This window comes from Leptodactylus fuscus, chromosome 2, assembly GCF_031893055.1.
Source record: "Leptodactylus fuscus isolate aLepFus1 chromosome 2, aLepFus1.hap2, whole genome shotgun sequence".
Classification (NCBI taxonomy): domain Eukaryota; kingdom Metazoa; phylum Chordata; class Amphibia; order Anura; family Leptodactylidae; genus Leptodactylus; species Leptodactylus fuscus.
In genome coordinates this window covers 188,577,674-188,590,775 of record NC_134266.1, presented here as the reverse complement: position 1 = coordinate 188,590,775, position 13,102 = coordinate 188,577,674, and the positions used below count along the sequence as shown (strand labels likewise).

The 13,102-nt window shown below is 41.4% G+C and overlaps 1 protein-coding gene across 2 annotated transcripts in view; it reads left to right on the top strand.

Moving 5' to 3' along the window:
- Window positions 1-12,628, top strand: part of TMTC4 (transmembrane O-mannosyltransferase targeting cadherins 4) — a 72,207-nt gene extending 59,579 nt beyond the window's left edge. Inside the window, exons 1-2 of one of the 2 annotated variants that reach the window (XM_075265334.1) lie at window positions 5,671-5,712; window positions 12,110-12,628. In XM_075265334.1, coding sequence (XP_075121435.1) covers window positions 12,118-12,585 — 468 coding nt within the window. In that variant the 5' untranslated portion in view covers window positions 5,671-5,712; window positions 12,110-12,117 and the 3' untranslated portion in view covers window positions 12,586-12,628. Of the gene's footprint in view, window positions 1-5,670; window positions 5,713-12,109 lie in introns of those variants that run through there. The other variant, XM_075265335.1, reaches the window with a different exon arrangement.
- The last annotated feature ends 474 nt before the right edge of the window (window positions 12,629-13,102 follow it).

Here is a 13,102-nt window from a genome sequence, read left to right as displayed (position 1 = left end):
CAAATCATTAGCACTTCTTACTAGAGGGCCAATACATTTATATTTGATATTGTAGACAAAAGAAAACATATGAGCAACATTGAGCTTTTACCTGTAAGTATGTCATGCATCAGAACGCGCCCCGACGCGCGTTTCACCACGCATCATAGCTACTTCCCCCTGACGAAGCCACTTGCGTGGTGAAACGCGCGTCGGGGCGCGTTCTGATGCATGACATACTTACAGGTAAAAGCTCAATGTTGCTCATATGTTTTCTTTTGTCTACAATATCAAATATAAATGTATTGGCCCTCTAGTAAGAAGTGCTAATGATTTGGATCTTCATCCATCTGTATATAGCTAATGATGCCCATTCTTATGTGGTGAGGAACTCTTTTCACTGAATATTGTATTGACTATAAATGCAAAGCATATTTCCTTATGAAAGCCTAGTTGTATGTCATTGCATCCATAGCTGATGCATTGTTTACCTCCAATCTATTATTATTATTTATGTACTTTTCTAAATAAAATTTATATATTTTTATAACTATTCTGTCGTGTATGTGGTAGTTTGGCCTGCTGGCCAAATGTGGTTTATTCAATAGTACTACCCAGCATTGCCCTATATTTTTTGTGCTACGTTAAGTTAGATGGTCGCCGAGCATGGACAGCCCGCTTCAAATCATCCCACAGATGTTCAATGATATTCAGGTCTGGGGACTGGGGTGGCCATTCCAGAACATTGTAATTGTTCCTCTGCATGAATGCCTGAGGATTTGGAGCGGTGTTTTGGATCATTGTCTTGCTGAAATATCCATCCCCGGCGTAACTTCAACTTCGTCACTGATTCTTGAACATTATTCTCAAGAATCTGCTGATACTGAGTGGAATCCATGCGACCCTCAACTTTAACAAGATTCCCAATGCCGGCATTGGCCACACAGCCTCAAAGCATGATGGAACCTCCACCAAATTTTACAGTGGGTAGCATGTGTTTTTCTTGGAATGCTGTTTCTTTTTGGACGCCATGCATAACGCCTTTTTTTTTATAACCAAACAACCCAATTTTTGTTTCCAAAATGAAGCTGCCTTGTCCAAATGTGCTTTTTCATACCTCAGGCAACTCTATTTGTGGCGTACGTGCAGAAACGGCTTCTTTCTCATCACTCTCCCATACAGCTTCTATTTGTGCAAAGTGCGCTGTATAGTTGACCGATGCACAGTGACACCATCTGCAGCAAGATGATGCTGCAGCTCTTTGGAGGTGGTCTGTGGATTGTCCTTGACTGTTCTCACCATTCTTCTCTGTCTTTCTGATATTTTTCTTGGCCTGCCACTTCTGGGCTTAACAAGAACTGTCCCTGTGCTCTTCCATTTCCTTACTATGTTCCTCACAGTGGAAACTGACAGGTTAAATCTCTGAGACAACTTTTTGTATCCTTCCCCTGAACAACTATGTTGAACAATCTTTGTTTTCAGATCATTTGAGAGTTGTTTTGAGTAGCCCATGATGCCACTCTTCAGAGGAGATTCAAATAGGAGATCAACTTGCAATTGGCCACCTTAAATACCTTTTCTTATGATTGGATACACCTGGCTATGAAGTTCAAAGCTCACTGAGGTTACAAAACCAATTTTGTGCTTCAGTAAGTCAGTAAAAAGTAGTTAGGGGAATTCAAATCAATAAAATGATAAGGGTGCCCATACTTTTGCACCGGTCAAATTTTGGTTTAATGCATATTGCACATTTTCTGTTAGTACAATAAACCTCATTTCAATCCTGAAATATTACTGTGTCCATCAGTTATTAGATATATCAAACTGAAATGGCTGTTGCAAACACCAAAATATTTAGAACAAAAAATGATTAAGATTAATAGGGGTGCCCAAACTTTTTCATAGGACTGTATGTTTAAATGACCATTCACTTACCCTCAATCATAATGAAGGATAGGAAGGGAAATAGATATTTTACAAAAAAAAAAAAAATTGTAAGAAAGGTATTTGAGCCTTGAACCCCTTCCTGCCGGTGACATTTCTCGATTTTTGGTTTTGTCTCCCTGCCTTCCAAACCCCATCATTTTTTTATTTATCTGTTCACAGAGTCATAGGTGGGCCTAATGTTTGCGGGACAAATTGTTCTTCATGATGGTGCTATTTATTATTCAGTAGAATTTACTGAGAACCTGAAAAAAAATTCAGAACTGGGTGGAATTGGAGAAAAAGTATTTTCTTACGGGCTTCATTTTTACGGCATTCATTGTGCAGGCAGAATAACACGTCACCTGTATTCTATGTTTTGGTACAATTCCAGGGATAGCAAATTTATATAGCTTTATTTACATTTTAACCCCTTAACGAAATTTTTAAACTTTTCAAGTTTTTTCTTTAAGTCACCATATTCTGACACCAGTATCTTTTTTTTATACTTGCATGTACAGGGATGCATGGGGCGTCTTTTTTTGCAGGGCCAGTTGTACTTTTTTAGTTATACCTTTTTGGGAAATGTCTATTGCGTTGATAATTTTTTTTTATTCAAATATATATCAGATTTTTTTCCTGCTTCAGCATTCACCATATTGGAAAAATATTTTTATAAGTTTGTAGAGTAGGCATTTTCGGACACAGGGATACGTAATGTGTATGTGTTTCATAGTAAGTTTTATATGTATTCTAGGGAAAGGGGGGGGGGTGATTTGAACTTTTAGTACTGTTTTTTTTTTTTATTGCATTTATTAGGGCTAGTTCACACATGGGCAAAAGGGAGTTTTTTGACAGCGGATTTCGCTTCAAAATCAGCCCCTTTACAATGGATCCCTATGTGAACAGCTAGCTTTTTTTTCTGCTAGCTTTTTTTTTCCGCTAGCTTTTTTTCAGCTAGCAGAAAAAAGAAGCGACATGACCTTTCTTCAGGCGTTTTCCGCCTGAAGAAAGCAATAGACGTGAATGGGATGCAAAAACCGCACGTTTTTTTTCCGCGCGTTTTTTTGCAAAAAACCGCGTGGAAAAAAACCGCTAGCGGTTTTTTCAGCCCATTCACTTTATGGGAGGGGAAAACAGCCTGGCTTTTTTTTTTGGAAGCGGTTTTTACAAAAAAAAAAAGCTCCAAAAAAGGTTGGCAAGGTAAAAAAAAAAGCTTCCTAATTAGGAAGCGGTTTTTTTCAGGACCAAAATAAGCCAGGAGGTTTTTACGTGTGAACTAGCCCTTAGACTTCCTAGGGGTCTTGAACCCCAAAGGGTCTGATCACTAATACAATGCATTACAATAAATTGGCATTTGTATTACAGGCTATTGTATTACCATATTTTTTTTAATTTAATTTTTCACATTGCGAAAAATACCGTATATACTCGAGTATAAGCCGAATTTTTCAGCCCAGTTTTTGTGGAAGATTTAAAAATAAATAAATAAAAGTTCTAAAACACTCCTTTCCCTAGAATACATACAAAAGTAGAAAATGACTGTGAAACACATACACATTAGGTATCCCTGTGTCTGAAAGTGCCCGGTCTACTGAATATAGGGTATCTGCAGTGCTCCTGTTCCATTGGGTAGGGGTTAATAGGAGCACTTCAGAATACCCTATATTCAGCCAGACTGAGTTCCAAGTGTGTGTGTGTGTGTGTGTGTGTGTGTGTGGGGGAAGTCCTCAAGCTTAGGGAAGGGGCAGACAGACAACCAAAACACCCCCTCCGCTTCCCCAGAGTCTACGGCACCCAAAAACTCCGGCCATTTTCATTTTTGAAATTTTCCAGTCGCTGCTGCTTTTCCCCCCTCGGCTTATACTCGAGTCAATAAGTTTTCCCCGTTTTTTGTGGTAAAATTAGGGGGGTCGGCTTATATTCGGGTCGGCATATACTCGAGTATATACGGTAGTACCTGCAAAGTGGATGGGATTTTGGCTAAAAAAAAAAAAATTTTTTATAAAAATCATTAAAACTTGCAGAAACATTGGCATTTTACGTATAGGTATAATTGGGGCAGAAAGTCCGCTGATTAAAACTCTATGGACTTTCTGTGAAAAACTCTGCAGGGGGGTGCTGAGATAACAATTAGTACCAGGCCCTCGAGCCTGAAAGGGCCCAGAGACCATTCTACATTATAAGATGGCACTGGTACTATAAACAGCACATGGTAGGGTCCTTTACTACTAAAAGAGAGTCTATCATTAGAACATCACCTTTTGAACCAATGGCACGTTGGAATAGCCTTTAAAAAGGCTACTCTATGCCTACCTTCCATTGGCTTCTCCCTGCTGCTCCTGTAAAAATCTCTTTATTGTAATATACAAATTACGCCCAGGGAGCGTTCCCGTGTGTACCCAACACACCAGCGTCATAACCTCTTGCCACCCCTTAGTTAATTCCGTTCACGCCCTGCTTCATCTTCTGCCTTACATTGACATCTGATGCTGCACTATATGGAGAATGAGATCTTGCGCATGCGCAGTCGGCTCTGCCACTTTGGGTTGAGGCAGAACCGACTGCGCATGCTTGGTTTGCCATTTTGGAGTGTGGCAAGAGGTTATGACGCAGGTGTGTTGGGTGCACATGGGAACGTCCCCTGTGCGTTACAGAACCGGCGGGGAGAAGAAGAGAATGGAAGGCAGGCGTAGAATGGCCTTTCTAAAGACTATTCCAACATGCCATTAGTTCAAAAGGTGATTTTCTAATGATAGACTCCCTTTAACCCCTTCTATACAGTAGACACCCAGTGCTAATGCCCCCGGTCGGTGCCCGCACCGATCAGGGGCATTAACCACTCCAGCACCTCGGTGGTTTCAAACTTCTAGGCCTCAGGCAGCCGACTGCGCATGCCTGCCGGCCACAGGAAAATGGCCGCTTACAATACTGTGTAAGCGGCCATTTTTCTTGTGGCCATGGGCATGCGCAGTCGGCTTTGCCCTAGGCCTAGAAGTTTGAAGCCAACCCTTGGAAGAAAACCCATTCCTGAAGAAGATAGAGAGGCGGCGCTGGAGAGTTCTCTGGCAGCATTGGAGACGCCCCCAGTGCTGCGAGAGAACTCATTTGCATACCGATGAAAACTGGATTATATACTGAACGGCGGGGCAGAGAAGACATCTAAAGGTAGGAGAAGAATAGTTTTTCTTAAGGCTATTCCTACGTGTTACGCAGAATAAAATGAGCTTTAATGATAGGATCCCTTTAATGGTAGCATGTAGAACAATTTGTCCCGCAAACATTAAGACCTCATATGGCTCTGAGAGTGGAAAAATGAAAAAGTTATGGGGTTTGGAAGGAGGGGCGTCAAAAACGAAAATCCAAAAAATGCTGTCGGCAGGAAGGGGTTAAGTACTGGGATCTAAACCTTCAAGCCATGTCTCTGTACACACTGCTGCAGAATTGTGTCCTTCATTTTTATATCCTGATTTACCCTTTGCCCATGACACAGGGATAGAGCGGCAATGTCTGAGGCATCGGTTATACAACATGGCACCCGAATTCAGACATCAGAGGAGATACTAGTCTGTGTATAGCCGTGTAGTATTCGGCTATAGGGAGATCATGGTGACTGGAACACAGCGCCACCCCCGCCCGCTCGCATGTGGTAGTCGGTACGTCAGGAATCCGGCCTCCCCCCTCCCTTCCGAGGACACACGGTGACACGTGCACACATACGTCACTAAGCCCAGCAGAGCCCTGCCGCCACCCCCGCCGGCACAGGTAGGAAGTAGCAGCCGGAGTCCGCTGTCCTGTCAGGAGATACCGGTAACTGCTCAGTGTGTCCTGTCAGAACTCATGGATACTCAGCAATGGACACAAGTCCCCATGCACTGCCTGTCACACACAGAGCGCATATACCAGCGCTGGGACTGCCACAGTTACACAGGGAACTGCCAGCACCAGACCCCCGGGTGCGGCTGAGGAGATCTGTACATTACTGCACTGGTGCTGGGTGTGTTGTAGTGCTATTACTTCCTGACTCCTCTAGAACGGGGGGAGGGGGGAGGAGGATAGTGTCCAGAGCATGGTCATGGAGAAGCTAAGAGAGAAGGAATACTTTCCCATGATCTCCTTTGCACAGGGATGAGTTTTCTGGGTTCTTTATTTATGAAGGGGGGGGGACGACTTTTTAAAATACATGATAAAAATTCTGCACCTTGACCTGTATTTTAGGTGCGTCTCTAGAGCCTTTAAAGGGGTTGTCGGGGATAACTAGAAATCCCTTCACTGGTCTAAACACCCTCCCCCTAATACTTTATAAATACCATCATTTGTCAAAAATGGATAGTTAATAACTATTCATTGTATAACTAGTCACCGCCCCAGGGACATTATCCCGTGACTATCCATTTCCAGAAACTGATCATTACTACTATTCCCCCTCCCCCCATCCACCCCATTAAACGTACCATCCAGGGTTCTTCCGGTGACACGGCTCCTCCCTCTGTAAGCAGTCCATCTGTGCGTGCTGTCACCGGTAATTCGCTACTGTCCCTGCTACTGTGCATGTGACGCAGTGGATTATAGCTGAAGAGAAGGAGGAGTGCAGGAGATGCTGTCTCACAGGAAGAAGCGTAGAGGATAAGTATATAATATGGGTCAGTGGTTGGGATGAATAGGGAAGGGCAAGATAGCTAGAGAAACAGGGAGGGGGTGTATGGGCGGGGAGTAAGGAAGGAGTGGTGGGAGGTGTTATTAAGGAAGTTACGTAGCAGGAAGCTGACGAGTGTAATCAAATGTAGGAGGTACCAGGTGCTCCCAGAAATTACTGAAAACACAGCTAAGGGCGGGTTCACGCCAGCGCCCGATCTCCTCTTTGCAGGAGAAACTGGATAGAAGACGGAAACTGGCAGGCAGTTTTCAAACCCATTCAAACTTGGAGCCGACTGTAACTTCAGCCGGAACTCCCAGAGAGAAGGCAGGGAAGGGTTTATTATTCCTCCTGCAACTGGGGCTAAATCTACCATCCCCAGTTACAGGAGAACTCCGCCTCCAACACAAAAGAAACAGTGATCAGACGTCCCCAAAGGTCTATTATGACCTTATGGGGACACAATGTAAAAAAAAAAAATAATAATAGAGAAGATAAAAAATGTAAATAAATAATTAAAAAAAGGAATAAAATACGCCAAAAAAATGCCCATAATACAGTTTCTAGCCCCACCCCTGATGACATTATACAAAATAAAAACTTCCGTAACAGAGAAGAAAAAACAACTTATAAATTTTTTAGAAGCACTTTGTGTTATTAAATTAAAAAAAAAAAAAAAAAGATTTCCCTCCTATTTTGTTTATATTTTCCTGGATATAAAAAAAAATTAAAACACATGCAAAAATAAAAACAGAATAAAAATAAAGCCAAACTGCTGTGTATTCGCAACGTGGGCCCCTGGCCTTAGGCTGCTTTCACAGTATCAGTGTTTTGTATTAGTGATTGTGAAATAAATTAGGAATGAGATGAAGACGCAGATCTTTACATTATAAAATGTGTATGTGTATTCTCCACTCCAAGTTTTGTCTGACAATCGCTGATGAAAATCACTAACCAAACATAAAATATGTGAGAACAGCCTAAGGCTGTGATGGCGAACCTATGGCACACGTGACATACAGGGCACGCAGAGCCCCCTCTGCTGGCACCCACGCCGTCCCCATGATCCCTCACTAAGTTCACACTGAGTAAACACTAGCTTATTTTGTAGAGTACGGTAAAATTACTCTTGTAAATTTTGCTATCCCATTGACTTCAATGATATTTTTTACACGTGTAAAAATACGCCTGTAAAATGTCATTGAAGTCAATGGGAGTCTTATTTTTACACTTTTATTTTTACACGTGCATTTTGCAAAAATACACGTGTGTTCCTCGTTAGTGAGCAATCGCTGCTTTCAGCTGTATGTGCAAATGCACATACAGCTGAAAGCTGTCAGAGCAGGCCGCAGTCCGTGCAACCGTGCCCTACACTGACTGCGGAGTGTGACCTCTGCCCTGACACAGGCGCAATGACATAAGTCATCAGCGCCCGCACTGAAAAGGAGGACGTCCAGCGGCTCTTCATTGGACTTCAGGTAAGTATACTGTGTGTGGGGAGGGGGGCTACTGTGGAGCATTTAATATTGTGTGGGGAGGGGGCTACTGTGGAGCATTTAATACTGTGTGGGAAGTGGGGCTACTGTGGAGCATTTAATAGTGTATGAGGGGGCTACTGTATAGCATATAATACTGTCTGTGGGCCCAAAGTGGAACATATGATACTGTGTGGGGACCACTGTGGATCAGATTGTACTGTGTGGGGTCCCTTCACTATTTATATCACACAGTATGTTTTATAGCAGACGTGATATTAGTACAGGCTGTAATAACATTGCACGGTGACTGTAAAACAGATCCTGTGCGATGTAAATAGTGAACACTAGTAGAGATGAGCGAACACTCTTCGGATCAGCCGATCCGCACAGCACGCACCCATAGAAATGAATGGAAGCACCTGTGACGCCAGCCGGCCGCCGAAAAAGTCAGCGTCACAGGTGCTTCCATTCATTTCTATGGGTGCGTGCTGTTCGGATCGGCTGATCCGAACAGTGTTCGCTCATCTCTAAACACTAGTTGTTCAAAAGTACCAAACGCAGAGACCTTTACCTTTCAGTACAAGCTCTGTAAAGCCCTATTCACACAACTTTATTTTGTGGGTCCGTAACTGCCCACAATTGTGGATCTGCAGAGTATTAAGGTTAAATTGCCATGTTGGCAATTTACGATAATTTTGGTCGGTTTTGGGTTGCAGTTTGGGCACTCGGTTTGAAAAAGGTTTGCCATCACTGGGCTAAGGCTATATGCACATGATGGTAAAGGTTAAACATCATGGACGGTACATGAATCATATCAGCATGCCTTCATGGACCCAATGATTTCCTTCTAGGAGCCCAGGCCAAATAATGGACATGTTTTGAGTTTTTCTCCGAGCTCATGATAATACACAGGCATGTTTCTGAGGCCTAGAAAATAATGGGTCAGTGTTCTAGCAATAAAAAACCAGGCCAGAACACTGACGCAGCATGCTTGACCTTTCATGTCCACTATAGTGCAGTGTTGCATAACATTGCAAAGCTTTATTCAGCACACTGTCAGTTTTGCCTATAAATGCCCTGGTGTCAGAGATATCGGCAAATTGGTGAAGAGGCTCTGTGCCAAATGCTGCTGGAAATTTTGGATTCTGGCATGAAAGGACTATTCCAATTCATTTTTTTTTTATTGATGATCAAAAATATCTCAAAATGACCTTTGTCAGGCTGGGAAATGCACATTCCTGCAGATGGCCCTTAGGAGTCTGTGCCAGAGATAGAAAGATATCTCAGCTGCCTTATAAATATGGTAGATGTCACCTAGAACACAATGTTTAAAAGGGTATTCCCTTATACATAATTATTTTTAAATTTGTAGATAATTAAAAGTTGAACATTTTTGCAAATATAAGTAATTAAATATTTTGCAGAGTTTTAAATATTTTCTTTAAATATCCTGTGGTCACAGTCTGTTGTCTTGATCGGTTCTCAGTGGATACGACCATGAATGCAGGAACTTTCTAAGGTCAGAAAATCAGCTATGATTTCCTTATTGTGGCCAAGATCTCTTTGGATACATGTAGTAGTGAAAACCATGGCTGGGTTCCTGACAAGTCCCAGACCAGAGAAAGTTTCTGCATTTGTGGTCATATCCGTTGGCAACCGATCAAGACAACAGACTGTCACCACTAAGAAAGTTATAGAAAATCTTTAAAACTTTGCAGAATTTTTAATTACTTATATTTGCAAAAATGTTTAACTTTTAATTATCTACGAATATATATATATATATATATATATATATATATATGATTATGTACATGGGAATACCCTTTGAGGGCCCCTTCACACGGCGTAAGCGCTCGGCTCATTCCGAGCCGTACACGCGAGCGCTTCTAAACACTTCCCATTCACTTCAATGGGAGTGCGCATAAAGCCAGCTTTATGAGCGCTCCCATTGAAGTGAATGGGAAGTGTTTAGAAGCGCTCGCGTGTACGGCTCGGAATGAGCCGAGCGCTTACATTGTGTGAAGGGGCCCTAAGGCTGTATGACGAGTTTTGGTCACAGTAATTTGGCATTTTCTTGTAACCATAATGATTTCTCATGGAGCCAAGAGACACAGATTGTGAGAATGTCAGTCCTGGTGTTTCCTTGTAAGACCTGATGCTCTAACTTTTCTGCATTGTATAACAAATGCCCTGTCACATTCATCTCAGCTGTCAGTGACTGTGTGACATCTACGATTGCTGTGCAACTTTCTCACTCATAGAAAAACATTATGACCAAATGTCACCAGGAAGTTCTTGCCTATTTCAGGATTCTGATATTTTTGAGCTGTAACATAGATAGATATGCCGCGTTGTTCTTGTGGATGGTCTGTCTGTAAGCGCAGGAGCTACAGCGAGTGAGTTGTACTCTGTGTCATTGGGCTGTTACGTCTCTTAATTGGATACATTTATGTCCGTCAGATGTAATGCCTTTATTGCGCTTTCTCGCACTTCATTTTTTTATGTTCTTGCTTCCTACATTTCATATGTATTAGTTTTGACATCTAAACTCTTGGATTTGAACCATTTTATTCACAATTCATTTTTCTGATTCAGAGTGAACATGAGTGCCTTAATCCTCTTACAAGAATTAATTGCATGTTTTAGTGCTCACCTTTGACCCCTGTGCGGTCCCTTCTGGGGCAAGTTTCTTCCTAAAGCAGTCCTTGTTGGTTACTGAAAACATGACTATAAAGGCAACAATTCCTTTAATAAAGGAGAAGACGCAGTTCTTTGTTATCAAAATAATGGACCTTATAGCTGCTAGATTTAAAGGTACAGGCTCCGGATATTATAATGAAACACTTAAAGTAATGGAATAAATTCTTTTATGGCTATTATGCAGCAGCCATTTACTAAGGATGGATAAATATCTGTAAGTAATGGCCTAACCAATCTTAAGTCGCCATAAAAATTAATGTGGTGATTTCTTTCAGGATGCTGTACTGCCGCTTTCCTCATTGTATATGATGCGTTCTATAATGTACTGAGCGAGTATTTCACTACAACACACTATTACAGAGCAAAACAAAGTCTGGAATCCAAGATATAGCATCACAATCTCTTTGGTAAGGGTTCTGTATTTGGAGTCCCCACCAAGAGCATATTCATGGGCCACCAATATGAACTCGAGGATAACCCCTTTAAAATAATAATACATTTTATTTTATATTGGACAATGGAGTTTCTGCTTTGCACTTCATAGCTTAAAGGGATTGTCCAGGATAAAATCAAAATTACCCCCTTAACTAAACCTCCTCCTCCTGCCTAACTTCTAATTTACTTTGTTTAAAAAAAAAAAAAAAAAAAAAAAATCTATAATTTCCCATTGCCCTGGGGAAGTCATGTCATCCCAGGCACACTTTCTGATAAACCGCCTGTGGCCTCTCCACGGGGAAACCGTTTTTTTCGGGGTGTCCTGCATATCCAACTTTGTGTCCAGCCGAAAAAAACGGTTTCCCCACAGAGAGGACGCAGGTGGACCGGTCTAGTTTCTCGGGACTGAAACCCAGCGGTGAGGCACAGGGCGGACATTGGGTGCAAGTGTGAACTCCCCCTTACTGTCATTCATTCTGCTTACTCCTGGTGGATAAAAATCTGTCCCTGGAGATGTAGTATACAGTTCACGGTCATGTGATATACAGTCCAGGGTCATGTGGTGAACACACAGGTGCACCTGTGTGTCCATCACATGACCATGGACCATAAATCACATGATCCTGGACTGTATATCACATTAAAAACATGACCATGGACTGATTTTTATCTACTAGAAGTAAACAGAGTGAATGACATCAAGCAGAGATCTAGAAAACTGCAAAGAAATTACACAAAGTATATTTAAATTTGTACAACTTCTCATTATTCAAACAACCCCTTTAAGGACTTATTAAAGATGGCCAATTGTACCAGTGTTTAAGATTAAAATCTAAACAGGAGGGAACATTTTCAGATTTTTGATGACTACTTCTAGAATTGATATTTTTCTATGTTTCATTACTCAGTTAAGGTTGACACTCTTGTAACTTGTGAAATTTTCCTTAATTTAAAGAAAAGAAAATGCACAATATCTTTGTATACGGAACCCTTAAGAATGGACAACCAAACTATCACCGCATGACAGATCCAAAGAATGGAAAAGCAATATTTAAAGGAACGGGAAGAACAATGGAGAAGTATCCACTGGTGATAGCTCAGAAAGAAAACATACCATTTCTCATGAACATCCCAGGAACTGGCCACCATATTGCCGGTGAGATATATTCAGTGGATGAACAGATGCTGCAATTCCTGGATGAATTTGAAGGCTGTCCAGACATGTACCAACGCACTATTAAGAGGATTGAAATATTGGAGTGGGGAGGTAAAGATAATTCACCTGAAGGGAGAGCAGCTGCTAACACCATAGAGTGTTTTGTCTACAGCACTACAAGCTACCAGCCGGAGTGGCTCAATCTACCTTACCTGAACTCTTATGATTCCTATGGGACACATGGCCTTTGTTATATTGATCGTGAGGACAGATAATAATTGTGTAGTTATCTTTAATATAACCATACTACCTCTGATTGGTAATTACAATATTCCACTTTACATTATATATATGAATTTTTGCAAGTTAAATTTACTTCCTTCAAATAAACGTAGGTTTTTTCAAGATTTTAGTAACATGAATAATACATAATATTTGATTTATATGGTGTGTCATTTTACCGAGGCAAATGGGAATCACGGTGAGCCCTAGCATGCTGGTATTTAGCCTATATGTCCATTTGTAACTGTAAAATAGTTTATCAGGGATATTTATGGAAATACATCCAAATGTTTGGAAAAGCAAAGGCCTATTATATACTTCAAAATGCTCGGGACGCTACACATACGAAATTCTTTTTTTTTTTAAACAATCCCAGGAAAAAAGGAGCCACACTCAAGTGTTTGTTTGCCCAATAGGATTATGATGTTCCTTCTAAAAGAGCTAGTAGGCACTTTACAGGGCACCATATTACCATACAGCAGAACGAAACGACGCATTTCGGGCTTCAAT